Source organism: Calonectris borealis, chromosome 22, assembly GCF_964195595.1.
Source record: "Calonectris borealis chromosome 22, bCalBor7.hap1.2, whole genome shotgun sequence".
NCBI lineage: Eukaryota > Metazoa > Chordata > Aves > Procellariiformes > Procellariidae > Calonectris > Calonectris borealis.
Genome location: NC_134333.1, coordinates 7,499,133 through 7,519,940, shown reverse-complemented (window position 1 = coordinate 7,519,940; position 20,808 = coordinate 7,499,133). Strand labels below are relative to the sequence as shown.

The window sequence follows — 20,808 nt, the reverse complement described above, 5'->3', positions numbered from 1 at the left end:
CAAGCCGCGCCAGCCGGTTTCAGCGCCGAGCAGTTAATCCCTCCAATGAAAGCTTAAAAAAAAAAAAATATATATTTATTCTGCATGGAAAAGGCCCCTCAGCTGTTTTTCCTGGTCTAAATTAGGTGAAAAGTCACTGTTTTGCAAGAGGGAAAAATTGCAAAAGGAAAAAAAAAAAACAAAACACATAACAAAATATTTGGAGACAATCAGGCCAAACACGTGAAAATCGACATTTTTAATTTTTAACTTTTTTTTTTTTTTTAAACCAAAATGCCATTTTGGATGGGGAGTGCAGACGTGCTGCGGCCCTGATGGCAGCTCAGCTCCCCCCCCCGCAATGCGGTTGCGTGGCTTTTGCCACCGTGGAGGGACACCGGAGCCCTGGAAATCGGCCACAAACCCCTGCAGCAGGTGGGCCAGAAACGGGGACTCCTCAAATACGCACCCCAAACCTTCCCCTCCTTGCTCCGTGCCCTCCCCAGGACTTGCTTCTTACCAAAGGAATTTTTTAATTGCTGTTATTTGTGTAGACGAGTGGTTTTTGCAAATAAAGGTGCAGTAAGATGGCACAACCGCAGCCGTTTTGGGTTTTTTTGGTTTGCGTTTTCACTTGTTCAGTGCACGAACAGCAGCAGAAAGCTTTTTGCTGCACACCCCGAGGAGATCCAGGGCTGTCACAGCCATGCTCTGGCCCTGCCTGCAGCCGCAGAGGTGCAGGCAGCACAGCCGAGGGCAGCTCGGCTGCCTGATGGCACAAAGCACCCAGTGATGCTGCAGGCACCCTGCACCCCACCGGCACCCTGCACCCCACCAGCACCAGGGCTCTCCCCTTCTAGGGGTGATGCTACAACCTGACCCAGCTCTGCGTTCCCCGCTTCTCGTTAGCAAACCTATTAACTAGTATTTTTTTTTTCCCCTTGCTATTCACACCCTGCCACGAGCCGTCGCTCCGGGTCCCCACCACAAATCACCCCCCAACCACATTTCGCTGGGCTAAGTCAAGCTCAAATGAGAGCTTGACCTAAATCCACCCCCCCAAACCGGGCTGGATCCCGTGGCAGCGACCTCGCTGACATCTCCCGGAGAAGAAAAAACCCTTCCCAGGGTGGAAGGCGAGAAGGACGGGGTGCAGGCAGGCTGCCCGGGGTGCAGGCAGATGCCTTCCTCTCCATCACCGGCACGGCAGCACCGGGTTTCGGAAGCAGGGATCGCAGCGGCGGGTCCAGCCGGCAGCAGCGGCACGCAGAGCCCTCCTGATGGCACCCGGCGTGACTTGCCCACGTGAGGCCGGCAGAAGGACAGGCAGCTGCCAGATCTGCAGGCCTTGGGTTGAAAAACACCGGCCATGTACCTCCGTCTCCAGAAAACAAGGGCTAGCAGCTACACCAGAAAAACCTGATGACCAGGATGGGATTTATCCCAGCCCCCCCGGAGAGCTTTTGGGGTCACGGTCGGGAGCGGTCGCAGATGCTGACCCGATGCGCGCCCCACGGAAAAGCTCGGGGCAAATGGGCAGATCCCTTCCCACGGCGTTGTTGCCAGAGCTGGGCCATGGGCAGGTGTCTGCCATGGGGGCAGCAGCCCTGCTGATTGCTCTCGTTAATGAGATTACGGGTAATTGAGGTCGATTTAGTGCCAGCGTGGTCTGGAGGGGGAGGCTGGGGTCTGCTCTGCCCCGTGTTACAACAACATCCCTGGGCAGGCGGCTCAGCGTGTGCCCCCGGAGCGGGGACGGCCGCGGCCGTGTGGCCGGCAGCAATAGGGCAGCACCCTGGGGTGCAGGGGGGGTGAGGGGGGGCTGAGCATCCTGGGATGGCCATGGGGAGCATCCCGGGATGGCTGCAGCGAGCATTTCGGGATGTCATGGCAAGCATCTTGGTACAGCTGCACTGAGCATCCCGGGATGGCCACAGTGAGTATCCCGGGACAACTATAGGGAGCATCCCAGGATGGCTGCAGCAAGCATCCCGGGATGGCCATGGGGAGCATCCCGGGATGGCCATGGGGAACATCCCAGGATGGCTGCAGCAAGTATCCTGAGATTGCCATAGGGAGCATCCCGGGGATGGCCATGGGGAGCATCCCAGGATGGCCATGGGGAACATCCTGGGATGCTTGCTGCAGCCATCCCAGGGACGACTATGGGGAGCATCCCGGGATGGCTGTGGGGAACATCCTGGGATGGCTGCAGCAAGTATCCTGGGAATGCCATAAGGAGCATCCCGGGATGGCCGCAAGGAGCACCCCAGGGTGCCGGGATGCAGCGAGCATCCCAGGACACCATGGCAAGCAGCTTGGTACAGCTGCACTGAGCATCTCGGGGTGGCGGGGCCGGACACCTCCAAAGGACGCTGCCGCTCTTTTTGGGGGGGGGCAATTAAATAAGGCGACCCCCCAGCAAATGCCCAACCGGAAAGAAAAACTCCGCTTCCTTTCTGATTTTATTCATTTCTTTATTAAAGCCTGATACAGAGGTGGGTAGGGAAGGGAAGGAAAAAAAAAAAACCAAAGCTCGCAGAATTGCTTATTTCGAACACATAATTAATAAAACTAAATCAACCCAAACACAAGGCAGCGCAGCCCTGGGCACGGCTGTCCCCCCCCACCCCCACCCCCCACCCGGATTTTGGGGTTCCTCTACGTTGATATTGCAAAAAGGAGCAAATTTGCAGCCTGATCGGGTGCTCACGCTCATGCTCCAGCCCTGGCTGGATCCGGTCCTCGGGTCTGACCCGGGCAGGAGCAGGGGGATGCTCGGCCGGTTTGGGAGCAATCCCGGCGGAAACGGGGCAAGACGCGGTACAGCAAGCAAGGGAAAAATCAAGGAAAAACTACACGGATTTAACTGAAACGCTAAAAAAATAAAGAGGAATGATACTAACACTAATTCATCAGTTAAACGATGCTGCCGGACTGGTCCGTAGAGTTTAGGCCCTGACCAGGATCCTTTAAAATAAAGTTTTCTAGAAAATTGTAAATTTTTATATAGTTTCTCTCTAGTATGTACACACACACACACACGGCCCCCGCCGCGGGCGGGAGCACAATGAGCCTTTAGAAATAAATTACAAACTCCCCCGATCGCTAGCATCAAATATACAGATCACTCCTCGCAGCTGCTTCCCCCCCCCCCCTCATTTTTTTCTTTTTTAAGGTGCTTTTTGGATCTTTTTTTTTTAGTTCTGAGCAAATCCTACCTGCGGAAGCATCGGCGCCTTTTTTTTTTTTTTTTTTTTTTTTGGGTGTTTTTAGCATGATTATCTTCATTGTAAATATATAAACCCCCTCGCTGGACTATTTACATCCCGACCCCGGGAGATGCTGCGAGCGCTCGTTAGCGCTGAAAGTTCGTCTGGGGAAGAGGGGCCGGGCAGGGGGGGCTCAAAGCCCGGGGGGGACAGTGGGGGGGGGGAATGGGGGGACCCCATCCTGCTGCGTCTCCACCCCTGCCACCCTGTCCCTGCCTTCCTCCTCTTTCCAGGCTCGGGCGTCTTCCTCCGGCTCCTTCCCGGTGCCCGGTCACGGCCTCGGGGACAGGACGGTGACACGGGGCACGGGCCATCCCGCCCTGCCATGGGGTGGGGGACAGCCCGTGGGACCCCCCCAGCCCGGGCAACCTCTTCCCCAGCGGGCAGCAAAGCGCGGGCGAGATCACACCATCCAAAATATTTAAAAAAAAAAGGGAAAAAGAGGGGAAAAAAAAAAAAAATAAAAAGACTCCATTCACAGGGTGCGCGGGTGGGGACTGGGGCTCTGGGGCCGTGTCCCCAAGTCCCCCCCTCTGTCACCCAGCGCCCTGGGACGGCAGCGGTGGAGCTCCAAGCGGGTGGTGGGGGAGGGCCGGGGGGGCGCGGGGCCAGCCGGGGGGGGGGCGGGTGGCAGCGAGCCCTTAGCTGGGCATCTGCACCTCGTTGTAGACGTCCGTGCCCTCCGTCTCTTCGAAGGTCACCACCGCGTCGTCCGCGTCCAGCTGGAGGGATGGGAGAGGGCGTTAGGTGGGATGGGGACGGGGACGGGGACAGGGGTGAGGACGGGGACGGGGATGGGGATGGGGACAGGGAGGGGTCAGGAATGGGGACAGGATTGAGGACAGGGACAGAGATGGGGATGGGGAGAGGGATGGGGATGGGGACAAGGATGGGGACAGAGATGGGGATGGGGACAGGGACATGGGCTGGCATAGCTATGGGAACAGGGGCAGGGATGAGGCTGGGGACAGGAATGGGGCTGGGGACAGGGATGGGGATGAGGATGGGGACAGGGATGAGGCTGGGAACAGGGACAGGGATGGGGCTGGGGAAAGGGACGGGACTGGGGACAGAGATGGGGATGGGGTTGGGGACAGGAATGGGGCTGGGGACAGGGATGGGGATGGGGTTGGGGACAGGAATGGGGCTGGGGACAGGGATGGGGATGAGGATGGGGACAGGAATGGGGCTGGGGACAGGGATGGGGATGAGGATGGGGACAGGGACAGGACTGGGGACAGGGATGGGGATGAGGATGGGGACAGGTGCAGGTACAGGGATAAGGATGGGGACAGGGACAGAGATAGGGATGGGAGCAAGGACAGGGACAGGGATGGGAATGGGGACGCAGATAGGGATGAGGATGAGGATGGGGACAGGGACAGGCACAGGGACGGGGACAGCACCGCAGCGGCTCCAGCCCGTGCCGGGGCTACGTACACATTTGAGCTCGATGTCCCGGAAGATCCTGGGCAGCAGGAAGCGCCGCAGGGGCACGGTGAGGATGAGGACGAAGGGCAGAGCCAGCGAGGCGGGGGTGGACTTCACCACCCACAGCAGCCCGAGGACGACGATCTGGGTGAAGGTGAAGAGGTGCATCCGCCAAGTCTTCACCTGCGGGATGAGGAGCCCAGCGGCGTCAGGGTGGTGGGTCCAGCACCCTGCACCCTTCCCAGGGTGCTGGGTGATGGGGAGGGGCAGGACCAGTGGCCCAAAGAGCCCAGCGAAGGTCAGCACCGAAGGAGGAGGCTCTTTGGGGAGCCCCAAGCAATTGCAGGCAGCACCATGGGGTGCCACAGCCCAGGACACCCCCAAGCCCGCGGCCACCCAGCCGGGTGACGTAGGGCTCACTCACCCGGGTGACGTAGGGCTCGTTGGGGTGGTACTTGGGCGGCATCAGCAAGAGCAGGATGCGGTCGAAGAGCTGGATGCCGAAGAGAGAAGTGACACCCATGTAGAGGAAGATGCCGAAGAGCACGGCCAACGGGATGTACTTCAGGATGGGCTCCATGAGGATGGAGACGCCTGCGGTGGAGAAGGAGAGGTCAGGGAGAGCCTCCGGGGACACCCAGCCCTCGCCGGCCGGGGGTGGGGGGGCACCTCCCCAGCTCACCGATGAGCACGGCCACCAACAAGCCGCTGATGCGTTGTTCCTTGACCTCCAAGATCTGGGACTTCTCGCCGGGAGCGGAGGTCTTGCTCATGACGGTGAGGGCGTTGGCGTGGGTGATGGTGCGGACGGTGGTGGCGCTGAGCCAGGGCATGCCGAAGAGGGTGGCCACCCCCCCCATGGCCACGATCAGCAGCAGGTCCAGGTGGAAGCCGGTGCCCTTCACCAGCTTCCTCTCGGGCTTGCTGACGATGAGGCTGCCGGGGACAGAAGGGACGAGTTGGTGACACAGCACCCTGGGGATGTCCCTTCCGTCCCCGTCCCACCGGGCACCCCGCAGCCCTCCCCTCCCCATACCCTTCCCTGGTCCTCACGTGGTGATCTGCGTCTCGAGGAAGATGAGGATGAAGACCAGGAGGGCGGGCACCACGGAAGCGAACATCATCCAGATGGGGAAGGTGGCGTTTTTCCCCAAGGGGTTGATAAACCAGCCCCGGGCGGACGCGTTGGTGACCTCCAGCCCTTTGGGGACATTCAGTTTCTGGATGGGAGCAGAGATGGGGGGGTGAGGGGACAAGGACAGGGCACAGGGACGAGCAACCAGCTCCACGTCCCCTTCTTGGGGACAACTGTCCCCCGCCCAGCCCTGCCCTCCTGCGGCTCCCAGACCTGCGTGTACGTGTCCTTGATGAAGAAGTCAACCAGCGCCATGATGAAGATGGAAATGGGCACCCCGAAGTCCCCAATCAAGCGCCTGGCCTGTGGGGACACCGTGACCGCGTTAAACCCGCCTGTGTCCCCCACCTGGCCGAGGGGGTCCCCCCCGCCGTGTCCCCACCGGCACTGATCTCTCACAAGGACCTCTGAAGGAGCATGCAATGAGTTTGCACGGTCTCAGCCAGCCCCTTTCGGGCCACTGCACCCACTGAGCCCCCGTTTCCCCCCCAGCGCTGCCCCTGCCGAGGGTCCAGTGGGGTATGGGGGGGGACGCCACCGTGTCCCCCCCGTCCTCACCTTGCCAGGCAGGAAAGCGCTGTTCTTGAACTTGCGGAGGAAGAAGGCCAGGAAGAAGGTGCCGGCCATGAGGACGAGGGACAGCAACGCCGTGTTGGGCTCCGGCACCTTGGGCTCGACCATGGATTGCACGTTGTAATGCCGCTTTAGCGGGTGATCCTTGAAGATCTGGGGAGGGAAGGGGAGAGGGTCAGGGAGGATGGGAGACCCACTGGTGGGTGGACCCCCCTGCACCCCTCCTGCCATGCTGGGAGCCCCACAGCACCGTCCCGGTGGGTGCGTGGGTGCAGGATGTGTGCCAGGGTGACCAGTGAGGCTGGGAGCTTGGCGCGTGGTGAGCAGGCGGTTATTTTTAGGCTCGGTTTTCTCTACATTCCTTCGGAAACGGGGCTGGAGCAGGGGCTGGGTGGCACGGTGGGGACGGATGAGCGTGGCCCCGCTGCGGACCATGCGTCACCCGGGGTGTTTGGGGCTGTGCTGAGCTCATGGAGGGGTGCACGGGGGTGCCTTGGTGTGATGGGGGTCCAGGGTGTGATGGGGGCATGTGTCCTGCCTGTCACTTCTCCAGCACCAGAGATGTCCCTGTGGGCACCCAGTGCACAGGGTGACACTGTCCCATTGCTACCGGCCACCCGGGAAGGGTCTGAGCCAGGGGATGGGGGAAAAAATTGGGGCCTCTCCAGGCAGTTCCTGGGCAAGAACCATGTTTGCTGCAGCCCAGATGGGACATCTGCCTGGGCTTCACCTCCCTGCCCCAAAATCCCCCTGCGGAGAGAAGCACGAGCCGGGAAACGCCTGGGAAGGGGGAGAAAACGCTGGGAGACGGGCTCCATCCCTCGCCTGCATCCCTTGCCCAGCTCCCGTTTCTATGGAAACCCAGGCGATGCCCACAATCTGCAGCCCCCCGGCCCTTCCCCGCTGCGGGACCCCCGCGCCCCTCACCGTGACGAGCTTGGAGAAGGTCTCGTAGATGAAGATGAGGGAGATGAGGAAGGAGAAGATCTCCTGGGTGTAGCGGGACAGGTAGCGCACCAAGAAGCTGCCCTCGCAGGCCACCACCACCAGCACCAGTAGGATCAGCCAGAAGCCGATCCAGACCCGACCCGCGAGGTACTCCATGCCGTTGTCACTGCAGAACTGGGGAGCCAGAGGGCACAGCCCCCGTCAGCCCCTCAGAACCCCCAGTGTGGGCACCCAGGTGGGCTGGAGCCCGGGGTCCCACAGTGGCCCTGCGGCTCCTGCCCGGGGGCTGGAAGGTGCTGGGATGGGGGATAGTGGTACCCCGGTGTGGCAGCACCCCGATGGCGGGATCACCCGCCTGGCAGCACCCCAATGTCAGCACCTGCTTGGCATCGCCCGTGTGGTGACACCCACATGGTGACAGCTCTTTGGCATCACCCACATGGCATCATGCCCCTCGCATCACCCCTGTGCCATCACCCGGATGGCTCTACCTGCATGATATCACCCATGCAGCATCACCCATGTGCCATCACCCACATGGCATCACCCACGTGGCATCACCCATGTGCCATCACCCACGTGGCATCACCCATGTGCCATCTCACCAGTCCCATCCTGCATGTGGCATCACCCCTGTGCCACCCCCATGTGCCATCACCCGCGTGACATCCCCTCGTAGCAGCGCCCGTGCCATCACCCGCGTGGCAGCACCCCGTGCCTCTGCCAAGGCTGGTGGGGACGCCGCGAGCCCCCTGCGGGGATGGCCAGCGGTGGGTGGGGGGCACCCAGGGGTGCGAGGTGACACCCACCGAATAGAAGGCTTCCTCGAAGACGAGGAGGGGCCCCGAGAAGCCGACGACGAGCAGGGGCTGGGCGCTGAGGATGCTGAAGAAGACGCACTGCACGCAGGTGGAGATGAGCAGCTCCGACACCCCCATCATACCCTTGGTCTTCTCACCTGGGGGGGGGGGGCAGAGCCGGTGGGTGCTGGGGGGCACAGCGCTCTGTCCCCCCATCCCAAACTCCTCGGCAGCAAGGGGTGTGATAACCCCCCCCAGGAGCATCCCCAGGGGATGGTGCTGCAGGCAGTGGCACCCCGGTTCCCCCAGCCCCGTGCCCAGCTGGGGGACGTCCCCGTCCCCCGGTGTGTCCCCAGCCCGTCCCCCTCATTACTCAGCAAGCCTCCAAAGGTGACAGCAGGTGACAGCGCTGCGAAGTAAATGAAGATGACGGCAGCCAGGCACTGGGGGCTGAGGGCGTCCTTGATGTCGCTGAGATATTTGGGGTACCGGCGGCGGATATCCCGCACCAGCCCCCCAAAAGGTCGCCCCGTCCTGCGCAGGGGGTCGTCGTCCTCCGGCGCCGGCGCCTCCAGCCCTGGGGACACAAGTAGGTGGCCATGGGGGGGACATCACGTGCAAGGGGGAGGGTCCCACCAGTCATGGGGATCCCAAGGAGGGGGCCGGGGTGGTCCCCGCCGTACCCAGGTCTTTTAGGAAGCCCTCGCCCGGCGCCTTCTCGGGGGGTTGGTAGCGGCGGCGGAGCAGCTCGTGCTGCAGCGGCACCAGGCTGCGGAGGAGCTGCTCGCTGGGGGTCTCGGTGGGCGGCAGGACGATGCTGGCCTCCAGGAAGTCCTCCACCCCCCGCAGCAGGTCCTGGCGACCCTCGGCCAGGTAGGCGTCCCGGCGAAAGATCTGCGGGGTGGCCCGGGGGCAGGTGCTCAGCTGTCTCTGGCACCCTTGGGTGCTGCTGGGCACCCGCCTGGCATCTGAGCATTCCCACAGGGATGGGGCACCATGGGGACATGGGGGCATGAGGACATGGGGACATGGGGGCATGAGGACATGGGGACATGGGGGCATGAGGATAAGGGGGGGCATGGGACCACAGGGGCATAGGGATAAGGGGGGACATGGGGACATGGGGGACGTAGGACCATGGGAGCATGGGGACATGGTTGCTTGGACATATGGGGACAAGGGGACATTTGACCTCAGGGGCATGGGCACATGGGGACACAGATGCATGGGGACATGGGAGCATGGGGCCACAGGGACACAGAAGCGTGGGGACAGGGATGCACACAGGGACAGGGATAGGGGTGCATGTGGAGATGGGGACACGGGGACAGGCGTCCATGGGACATGGAGACCCAGAAGGATGAGGACACAGGCACGTGGGGACAAGGGGACACAGGGACACAAGCACGATGTGGCACAGGTGGACGAGCCCTGTTAGGGGGTGCAGCCCCAGGGCTGGGGACTTCGGGGTGCTCAGGGGGGCTGGCACCCTGGGTGGCAGTGCCGGTGGCGGTGGCGGTGGCGGGCGAGCCATACCCTCTCGGACATCATGGTGGCGACGGCGCGGCCGATCTCATGGTAGCTGATGTGGGGGGTGTCGGGGCCCAGGACCACGAAGAGGAAGCGGACGGGCAGGGGCACGTCGAGGACGGCGTCCAGCGTCACCGCGGCCTTCAGGCGCACGAAGGCCAGCGTCGGCTGCTCCAGGAAGGCTGCACAGCCTGGGGGGAGGACGGGACGGGACGGGGGTCACGGGGGGTCGGGCACAGGGGACACGGGGCAGAGGGACATGGGGCAGAGGGACATGGGGACACAGGGACTTGGGGACGCAGGGACATGGGGACACAGGAGCATGGGGACATGGGGATATGGAGATGTGGGGACACAGGAGCATGGGGACATGGGGACACCGAAACATGGGGACACAGGGACATGGGGACACAGGAGCATGGGGACATGGGGCACCGAAACATGAGGACACAGGAGCATGGGGACATGGGGATATGGAGACGTGGGGACACGGGAGCATGGGGACATGGGGATATGGAGACGTGGGGACACCGAAACATGAGGACACAGGAGCAAGGGGACATGGGGACATGGAGACGTGGGGACACCGAAACATGGGGACACAGGGACATGGGGACACAGGAGCATGGGGACATGGGGATATGGAGATGTGGGGACACAGGAGCATGGGGACATGGGGACACCGAAACATGGGGACACAGGGACATGGGGACACAGGAGCATGGGGACATGGGGATATGGAGATGTGGGGACACAGGAGCATGGGGACATGGGGACACCGAAACATGGGGACACAGGGACATGGGGACACAGGAGCATGGGGACATGGGGATATGGAGACGTGGGGACACAGGAGCATGGGGATGTGGGGACACCGAAACATGGGGACACGGGTCCATGGGGACACAGGAGCATGGGGACATGGGGATATGGAGATGTGGGGACACAGGAGCATGGGGACATGGGGACACCGAAACATGGGGACATGGGGACATGGGGACATTGGGGTATGGAGACAAGGGGACGCAGGGGTACAGGGACAGAGTTACTTGGAGACAAGATGACACAGAGGCATGGGGATGTGGGGGGACAAAGGGAATGGGACAGGGGCACACAAAGACATGAGGACACAGAGGGACACACAGACACGGGGACACAGGGACATGGGGACGCAGGGGTAGGTGGGCATGGGAGCACAGGGACATCAGGGCATGGGGACACGGGGCACAGGGGACAGAGAGACATGAGGACACGGGGACATGGGGGAGTGGAGAAATGGGACACGAGGACAAGGGACATGGGGACAGGGGGCCCAGAGAGCAGCGCTGAGCGGCAGCAGGCGGCGGCGAAGGCTGAGGACGGGGAGAGTCAAAAAAGGCGCAAGGAAAGCAGCGAGTGAGCGAGCAGGCAGACACCAAAGCCCCCGCCGCGCACCCCGGCCCCACACCCACCGCCCTGACCCTGCACCCACCACCCCAGCCCTGCACCCACCACCCCGCTGGCCACTCACCCACGAGGACCAGCGTGGCCTCGGCATCCTCGGGGACTTTCTCGGGGAGCTGGGGTCTGGTGGCCCCGCTCGGGCTCTGTGGCAGGCAGACGAATGGCAGGAGTGAGCCGGCTGTCCTTGGTGGCCGTCCCCTGCATGTCCCCCTCCGTCCCTGTATGTCCCCCTCCGCCCCCTCCATGTCCCCCTCCGTCCCCTCCATGTCCCCCTCCGTCCCTGTATGTCCCCCTCCATCCCCTCCATGTCCCCCTCCGTCCCCTGCGTGTCCCCCTCTGTCCCCTCCATGTCCCCCTCCGTCCCTGTATGTCCCCCTCCGTCCCCTGCGTCTCCCACTCTGTCCCCTCCATGGCCCCCTCCGTCCCCTGTGTGTCCCCCTCCGTCCCCTGTGTGTCCCCCTCCGTCCCCTCCATGGCCCCCTCTGTCCCCTGTGTGTCCCCCTCCGTCCCCTGCGTGTCCCCCTCTGTCCCCTGCAAGCCCAGCTCCCCCCCTACCACCGCATGCACCATCCCGTGGCAACGCCTCCCCATGTGTGCACATGTATGTGCACATGTGTGCACGCATGCGCGTGCATGTGCCTGCAAGCGTGCAGGTATGGGAGTGCACCAGCACAAGTGTGCACGTGCATGCGTGTGTGTGCAAGTGCATGTGTGCACGTGTGTGAGAGCGAGAGAAAGCGGGGGGGGGGGGGGTTGCACCCGTGCACTTGTGGGCGCTCACGCCTGTGCGAGCGTGTATGGATACATGTGGGAGCGTGTGTGGGGGGGTGTGGATAGGTGTGGGGGGGTGTGGATAGGTGTGGGGGGGGTGTGGATAGGTGTGGGAGCGTGCACGAGTGTGTGTCAGCGGGTGCGTGCGCTCCCCGGGATGCACGGCACGGGGGGCTGCGCGAGAGCCTGCACCCTGTGAGCACCCGCCTGCGTGTGCATGCACCGGGGTGCACGTCTGCATCTCCCAGCAGCCCTGGCTGGACCCAGCACCCCCGACCCCTGCCCTCCTTGCCCCCCCTTGCCCCCCCCCGCCGCAGCCCCGTCCCTGCTCGCCTGCTCGGCCCCGGCCAGCCTGCGCATCTCCAGGGGCTGCTGCTCCCGCAGCAGCGGCTGCTCCGTCTCTGCCCGGCCGGTGCCCGAGCGCTGCAGCTGCGCCAGCGGCAGGATCCCGACCGACTCGGCCTTGCTGGGGTGTCTAGAGCAGCCGAGGGGACGGCGTCAGACGGGCCAGCGCCACTGACCCCCCCAACCCCCCCATAAGGCAGCCCCAGGGACCCCCAAATTGGGCTGGGAGGCAAAGCCAAAACATGGCGGGGGGGGTTTCCACCCTGTGCCAGGCTCCAGCGGGATTTGCTGGGGCCGGATCCAGCCCGGGGGTCATCAGCCCTGGCCGTACTTGTGCCGCAGCAGCAGCGTCCTCAGGATGTCCTCCCGGTCCTGCGGCTTGATCTGCCCCTCGTAGATCATCTGGTCGATGAGGACGTGGGCGATGGCCGCCAGCGAGGTGGCCGCCACGTCGAGGAGCACGGCGCCTGCGGGGACAGCATCGTCACCGGCCGGCCGGCGCGAGGTCCCCGCCGTCATCCCAGCCCCAGCCGGTGTCCCCACCTTTGGCCAAAGCCCGGCGGATCTCCAGGAGGCTGCGGTAGGTCAGGAAGGGGAGATGGGGCTGGCCCCAGTGCCCGGCTTCCTTGAAGTCCTCCTCCAGCTTGAGCCAGTGGCTGGCCTCCATCCAGCACAGCTCCTTCGTGCTGTCCATGACCAGCTCGTGCAGCTCCACGTAGCCCTGTAGCCAGAGCCGGGGGTGTCAGGGTCCCCCCCCCAGCCACACCGGGGACCCCCAGGAGCCCCAGCACCCCCCCCCGTGCCCTGGTGTCCCCAAGGGCTGACGTGGGGTTGGTCTCTGAGTGGCCACAGTTCACCCAGTCCCAGGAATGGGAAGGGAATGGGGGTCCCTGGGGCGGCACCCACCTCATGGGTGTCCCGTCGGGACACGGGCCTCCTGCTCCCTGCCGCCTCCAGGTCCACATCGGTCACCGACGGAGCTGCGAGCGGAGCCACCGCTGTGTTAGCTGGTCCCTGCCCCGGCCCAGACCCCCCTGGGTCTCCCCCCGTCACCCCCATCCCAGACCCAGTTGGGGTTACCTGGATGTGTCCCCTGCTCCATCACCCCCAGCCCAGACCCAGTTGGGGTTACCTGGATGTGTCCCCTGCTCCATCACCCCCAGCCCAGACCCAGTTTGGGGTTACCTGGATGTGTCCCCTGCTCCATCACCCCCAGCCCAGACCTGGCTGGGACTCGCTGGACGTGTCCCTCACCCATTGCCCCATCCCAGACCCAGTTGGGTCTGCTGGATGTGCCCCTCCATCACCCCCCGTCCTGCCGGTGCCCACCTCCAGCCCCTCGCCACGCCGCAGCCTGGCTCCCAGGACAAGGTGACACTCTGGGGACATCACCGGGGCCGGGATAAGAGCAGGGCTCGTGGCCGCACTCTGCCCCACCACCCTGCCACCGGCACAACCCTGACCCCAGCACCGAGCACCGTCCCTTGGACTGGGATGGGGACAGCACCTCCCCAGCCAGCCAGACCCCAGGAGCTCGAGGTGTCCCCGTCCTCGTCCCCCGCTTACCTGCGGCCCCCCCTCTGCTCCCCACGGCCCCACAGGCTCTGGCCCTATAAAGTGGGGGCCGAGCCCCACGCCCCGCGGCCGCCCTGTGTGCACCGTAAATCCCGGAGCACTTTGCCTTTGCTGACAGTAAACACCAGCGCGGCTCCCGCCCGCCCGCGGCCACCCCGATGCCGGGGACAGGCTCACCCCGTCCCCCTCCATCCCCGTTGGGGACCACCGCGGTCCCCTCGCTGCCCCCGGCCGGGTCACCCGGCGGGGTGATGCCGCAAGAGCCGCATCCTGCTCTGCCGGCTGAAGGATGCTGTGCCCACGGGAGTGGGGACGGGGTGTGTCCCCCCCCGTGGTGTCCCTGACGGCGTTGGCCGTGGCACGTGGGCACGAGCCTGTCCTCGTCCCAGCTCGCCGCCGCCGCCGCCGAGCCGCCCGGCGCCAGCCGGCGTTCAGCCCCAAGTGGTTCTTGTCCTCACCCCAAACAAAGACTTTATTTATCCTCAATCAGCGGGCGATTACGGGCAAGCGGCAGCGGTCACCCCGCGGCGTGCCCTGACGCCCGGGTGACAGTCACCCCCCCAGAGCGCGAGGTCGGGGGTGGCAAAGCCGGGGCGGGCGGCGCGACGGAGGGCTGGTGGGGGGGGGAGGGGTGGGACACGCTGGGGCTGGGCTTCGTCCCCCGGTGCCCCCCGCGGTCACTCACGCTGCCCTCCGCCACGGCGGCTCGCCCGTCCCGGGGGGGCCCCGGCCACGCGCCTCCTCCCGTCCAGGTCATAGCATCCCCGGCGGCTGGGCAAATACCGGCTGCAAAACACACACCGCCGGGACGGGGGGGTCAGCGCCAGGCACCCATGGGTGCCGGCACCCTCCCCTTGCCGATGCCAGCCAGGCAGGTGGGACAGCGTCCAGCCCCCTCCCCGATTTGGGGGACTCACCGCAGGGGCGTCAGCTCCTCGGCTCTGGCCCTCCACGCGTGCAAGGGGGACGCGGTGCCGGCGCTGGCCCCTGCGCAGAACAGGCGGCAGCGTTACCCCCCGACCCGTGTCACCCCGAACGGGGACCCGAGGGTCTGGATGCCGGGAGCCGGCGCAGCCCAAGCACCCCCGCAGGGCGGCAGCTCCGAATCAACTGAGCTTTGGGCAAGGGGATGCTCCGGGGCACACAGACCCCCCCAAACTCCCCTCCCCGGGGACTCTCGGTCGTGGCCTCAAGGACCCCGGGTGTCCCCGAGCTCGGCCCCTCACCGGCTCCGGGCCTTCGGCAAAGGGTGTCGCTGCCTTTGGGTGGCCCAGTCCCGAGGGCTGCGCGTCCCTGCCTGACCGCCCCGGGCTCCGGGCGAGCCCCGCTGCCCATGCAACGCTGGCACATCTGTGCAACGCTGGCACCCATGCAATGCTGGTGCCCGTGCAACGCTGGCAGCCGTGCAACACATCTGTGCAACGCTGGCACCCGTGCGATGCTGGCACCCATGCAACGCTGGTGCCCATGCAACTCTGGTGCCCATGCCACACTGGCACTCATGCAACACGTCTGTGCAATGCTAGTGCCCATGCAACACATCTGTGCCATGCTAGCACCCATGCAACATGGTGCCGATTCAACATGGGTGCCCATGCAACACTGGCACCCATGCAACACTAGTGCCCAAGCAATGCTGGCACCCAGACAACACCAGCACCCATGCAATGCTGGTGCCCATGCAACACGCCTGTGCCATGCTAGTACCCATGCATAGCTGGCACCCACGAAACTCTGGTGCCCATGCAACATGCGACCTTGAACCACTGGTGCCCTTGCAATGCTGGCACCCCCCCGGTGCCAGTTCCCCTGCACAGCCGGTGCCCGTGCAGCACCATCGCTCATGCAACGCCATCACCCATGCAACGCTGTCGCCTCTGTAACGCTGGCGCCCGTACGACGCTGGTGCTCGTGCAATGCCATCCCCCATGCAACGCCGGTGCCCACGCATGCCCGGTGTCCCCCAGCACCCAAAGGAGCCACTCACTGCTCATCTCCCCCAGCGATAGGTGGGAGCCCTTTATGCCGGGGTCCTCGTAGCCCTTGGGGTCCAGGCTCCTCCTCATCCCCTCCTCGTAGGCCTCCTGCGGGATAGAGAGAAGGGGGCTCAGTGGGGACCAGCACCCCCAGCGCCTCGCCGGGGCCGTGCCGGGGGTGGGAGCCGGTCGGGGCGCAGCGGCAGAGCCAGGGCTCGGGGCCGGGTCTCCCTACCTGGCCAGGCCCCTCCATGGCTCGGGGCTCGCTGCGTCCCGGCAATCAGCCCGGCGGCACCATAACCCGGCGCTCTGCGGCGTCAGGGCGGGCGCGGGGGAAAGGGAGGGAAAATACGTTAGGAAAGGCCAGGGCAGCGCTCGGTGCCCCCCGGGACGTGGGGTTTTTCCCCTGGGCTGGGGCTGGGGCCGGACACCAGGGGCCGTTCCCGCAGCCCCCGTTCCCGTAACCTGCTCCCCACGGGCCGGGAGGTCCCAGGGCCGGGGGTCCCCAGGGAAGCGGTGCCCTGCCCTGCCGCCATCCGGGATGGGAACCGACGTCAGGCGACGGCAGAGCCCCAGCAGCTTCCCACCAGGGACGCAGCATCCCGCCCCCACCCACCCACGCCCACGCCCGCCGGCTGGTCCTGCCGTGTCCTGCACCGGGGGTCAGGTTCCCTATGGACCCACGTACATGGGCTGGGTCCCAGATGACCCCTCGCCTGTGGGTGGGGTCCCATATAGACCCATGCACATAGGTGGGGTCCCATATAGACCCATGCACAGGGGCTGGGGTCCCACACTGCAGCATCCAGGGCCCCCAGCAAGCCCCCGCAACCCCCTGGGGTGAGAAAGGGGAAACTGAGGCACAGCTGGGCTCACGGGGACCTCTCCAAGCGGGACGGAACCAGCACCCTGCAACATCCCAGGGTGCACAGCCGGGGGGGGACCCTGCTGCCCCCCTCCCCCCCAGCACCCAAAGCCTCTGCAGCCCCCTGGGCGGTGGGTGGGTGCTTGGAGGGGGGAAGCTGCAGCCTGTGCCTGCACCCCTCCCCGCACCCCCCTCTGCCCCCCACCCCGTGCCCCCCCGTACCCCCCCCCGCAGCTACCCCGGGGCCGTGCCGGGGGAGAACCGCCAGGGGGCGCCCTGCCCCCGCACTCCGCCCCCCCCCAAACCTGGCGCGCCCCCCCCTCCCGGGGGGACCCAGGCGCCCGGGTCCCCCCATATCCCATATCCCCCCCTCCATGATCACCCCCTGCCCCCCAGCCCAGAGCCTCTGGGGGGGGGAGATCCTGCCCCGGGACCCCCAACCCCCCCTGCCCCAGCCCCCCCCCCCGTGGGGACCCCCCAGCTTGGGGGGACCCCCTCCTAGGTTGGGGGGACCCCGGCTGCCCCCCACCACCCCAGGGACCCCACACGGGGAGGCTCACGGGTGGGGCTGCAAGGTCAGGGCGTGGGGAGGGTTTGGGGAGGGATTCAGCCCCCCCCCAGATCTCACCAGGGTGATGCAGGAGCTCGCTCCCGGCCGGGGGCCGCGGGAGCCGGGGGTACGGGGGGGTCACGGAGACCCCCGCTGGGGCCACGGGATCCCCGATGGGGCGTGGGAGCCGCGGCGGGGCCACGGGAACCACGGCCGGCTCCGGACCCGGCCTCCTCCTTCCTGCCCCGCCTGGCCCCGCAGCACCGGCGGCCCCCGGTCCCCCCAGGCCGGCCTGTCCCGGGCCCCCCCCGGTCCCCCCCCGGTCCCACCGGCGGCTCTTGCATCAGCCCGGAGCACTGGGCTGCGCCCCGCTGATAACGCCCGGCCGGTGTCGGCCCCCACCCCGCTCCCCCCGCTGCCCCCCGTGCCGCCCCGGGGCCCAGGCAGCACCCCGAGGCCGGGGTGAGGGGCTGGGGGACGGCGGGGCACAGGGTGCCCTGTGCCCAGGTCACCCGGACGCGCCGAATCCATCCCTCTGCCACCCTGCACCATATAGTTCCATACGTTCCACACCGTGTGTGCGGTATAGAGCCCACACCTCCTTCACCAGATATCTCGTGTGCACAATATAGAGCCCATTTCTCCTATACGATACAACCCTTGTGCACAGTATAGAGCCCATACCTCCCACGTCTTGTGCATGGTATGGAGTCCATACCTCCTACACCATACACCCCACACGCACACTATAGAGCCCGCATCTCCTACACCACATAGCCAATGTGCTCAGTATAGAGCCCATACTTCCCACACCATGCAACTAGCATGACTCAGGGCTGGACTCATGCCTCCTACGCCATATATCCAGCACGGCTCGGTACGGACCCCATACCTCCCAAAGCACATATTGCACGTGCTCAGCATGGAGCCCATAGCTCCCACACCATCCACGCAGCGTGGCTCAGTACAGGACCTCCCTCCCACAGCAGGTACTCAGTATGGAGCCCATACATCCCACACCATCCATGCACTGTGGCTGGGATCCCTCCCGCAGCAGGTACCCAACGTGGCTCAGTATGGAGCCCATACATCCCACGCCATCCATGCACTGTGGCTGGGATCCCTCACGCAGCAGGTACCCAACGTGGCTCAGTATGGAGCCCATACATCCCACGCCATCCATGCACTGTGGCTGGGATCCCTCACGCAGCAGGTACCCAACGTGGCTCAGTATGGAGCCCATACATCCCACGCCATCCACATGGTGCAGCTGGACTCCCTCCCGCAGCGGGTACCAGCCTGGCGCAGTATGGAGCCCATACCTCCCGTGCCATCCATGCAGCGTGGCTCAGCTCCCTCCCGCAGTGGGTACCACCATGGCTCAGCATGGACCCTATACCCCCCCCAGCCCACAGCATCTCCCACCCCAGCACACCCTGCTGACAACCCGACAGACCCCACCCCACGCCGGGGACACCCTGGGGTGCTCCCCCACCCCGCCTGGCCCCGCCATCCCCCCGCCCACCCCGTCCCCCCGCTCCCAGCACCCCGGGACACCCCGAGGTGCCAACGCCGCCCGTGACCCCGCACCTACCCCTGGGGTGCCTCCGCGACGCCCCTGCCCTCGCCGCCGGCCCCTGCCCGGGCTCTGCCTGCTGCTGCCTGCGGGGAAAGAGCTGTGTGGCGCGGGGGAGCGCGCCCAAATGCCCTGAGTCACGCTCACCTCCCTAATCTCCCCCCCTTCGGGCTCACCCGGCCCCCCCCCCGGGGCCCCCCGTAAACAAGGTTATCGGGGCGCAACATCTTGCGGCGTCAAGGCTGCGCTCTGCCTGCTGCCTGCCTGCTGCCTGCTGCCTGCCAGCGCCCCGCAGCCCTCCCCAGCCGCTCGCCCTGCCCTGGCTCGGCCGTGCCGTGCTCCCGGTGCCCCCCGCTATCTTGTTTACGAGGCTCCGGGTTTCCCTGCGGGGAATCCCCGGGAACCCTCTGGCTGTCCCCCTCCTTCACGGGGGGTTGGGGTTTTCTCTTTTTTTTTTTAAAAAAAAAAAAAAAATTAAAAAAAAGGGGGGTTCCTGGGGAGGTTCCCCCGGGGGAGGAGGCACGAGGTGCCGGCGGGGACGGGGGACGTGGCCGGGCTTCCGTCTGTCCCCTGGGATCGCCGTCCCCTGGTGGGACGGGAATGGCTGCTTTGGTGCAGGGCGAGGGACGCGTGTGCGCACGTGTGTGTGTGCACGCGTGTGTGCGTGCACGCGTGAGTGCGCATCTGTGGGCACGTCTGTGCGTGCACGCATGTGTGCGTGCAAGTGCGTGCGTGCATGGGTGTGCACCCACGTGGGTGTGCACCTGTGCATCGTGCATGTGCGTGCGTGCTCAAGCCTGCATGTATGTGTGTGGCTAAGCCTGCACATATGCAAGTGCCTCTGCGCATGCATGCACATGTTTGCATACACATATATGCACATGTGTGCATGCACGTGCATATGTCTCTACGTTTACAACCTCCCTAAAGGGCTCCCAGCCCCCCGCCCCACATCCCAGGGTGCAGGGAGGGGCAGAAGAGTGAGGTGGGCAAGTTTTGCACGCACGTGCACCCATGCAGCCACACATACATGGGCACCCATGCAGCCACACATGCACATGCACGCATGCACACACACACGCTCACACCAGCCACCCCAGTGCTTGGGGACACTCGCAGGGACATCGCTTGTGCCCCAGCCCGTGGGGTCGTGGGGACCCCCCCTGCGCCAGCCCCGTTTGGGGGGACCATCGCGGCTGCTGGCCTGTCCCACACGTTGGGGACCCGGTGGCACCCACCGCGGGGCTGTGGGGACGGGAGGTGCGATAGCTGCGGGCTGGGTGCTCCCGATAATGGTCCCCGGCGTTATCTGGGTGCTGCCATGGGCTCCGCTCCCTGCAGCAGCCCTGGGGTTTTTGGGGGTCCCTCCCCCCCGGGGTGCTCCGCTGCCCCATGACTGGGTGCTATGGGCTGGGTCCCCCTGGCAGGGGTGGAAGAGGGTGTGGGGCACCCCGGGGGGCACAGAGCGGGGGGACATGTCCCCATGGGTCGTGGCGGGGGGGCATGTGCCTCTCTGCTCAGAGTGACTCTGATTTATTTGGGTGCTGGGGGGGGGCGTGGGTGCTCGTGGTATTCACACACCCCCCCCCCAATTTCCCTGTCACATCAATGGGGAAACTGAGGCACAGCACAAAAGGGGGGTGCTGGGGGCATTGTGGGGGTCCCCCCCGGCACAGCTAGCCCGCCGGTGGCTCGCACCCCACCCCCCCCCCCGCTCGGAGGGGTCCCATGCACCCCACAGACCCCACGGGGAGGGGTGATGCTCAGCATCCCCCCAAAGTGGGGACCTGAGGCAGGGAGGGGGGCAGCCGCGCTCAGCCCTAGGGGGGGGCAAAGAGCCCCCCCCAATAACCCTGGGGGCTGCCCAGGGTCCAGCCGGAGCCTGTCCCCCCCTCCTGGTTCTGCCCACGGGGTCCCCACCCGTGGCACGTCATGGTGAGGGGCTGGGCCCTGCAGGGAAGAGTGTCCCCCCCCCGGAGACCCTTTATTCCCCTCATCCCCTCCCTCCCCAGGGGAGAGATTTGGGGGGGCCGGAGGCG

The 20,808-nt window shown here is 65.4% G+C and overlaps 1 protein-coding gene across 5 annotated transcripts; it reads right to left on the bottom strand.

Moving 5' to 3' along the window:
• Positions 1-2,514: 2,514 nt before the first annotated feature.
• SLC4A1 (solute carrier family 4 member 1 (Diego blood group)) lies at positions 2,515-18,934 on the bottom strand. 5 transcript variants are annotated; one of them, XM_075171332.1, is made up of 22 exons: positions 18,788-18,932; positions 16,014-16,087; positions 15,790-15,886; positions 14,720-14,789; positions 14,488-14,588; positions 13,134-13,207; positions 12,771-12,948; positions 12,559-12,694; positions 12,216-12,357; positions 11,179-11,254; positions 9,675-9,859; positions 8,822-9,032; positions 8,512-8,715; positions 8,148-8,296; positions 7,318-7,512; positions 6,376-6,543; positions 6,031-6,120; positions 5,736-5,902; positions 5,365-5,618; positions 5,107-5,276; positions 4,692-4,865; positions 2,515-3,973 (listed from the first exon to the last, which is right to left on the bottom strand). In XM_075171332.1, exons 2-22 carry the CDS (start codon positions 16,029-16,031, stop codon positions 3,893-3,895), a joined length of 2,940 nt encoding a protein of 979 aa, XP_075027433.1. In that variant the 5' UTR covers positions 16,032-16,087; positions 18,788-18,932; the 3' UTR covers positions 2,515-3,892. The 5 variants fall into 5 exon arrangements, with proteins under 5 accessions (XP_075027433.1, XP_075027434.1, XP_075027435.1 ...); XM_075171333.1 differs by lacking the exon at positions 16,014-16,087 and having other exon boundaries at positions 18,788-18,934; XM_075171334.1 differs by lacking the exons at positions 14,488-14,588; positions 14,720-14,789 and having other exon boundaries at positions 3,133-3,973; positions 18,788-18,931.
• Between the last annotated feature and the right edge of the window lie 1,874 nt (positions 18,935-20,808).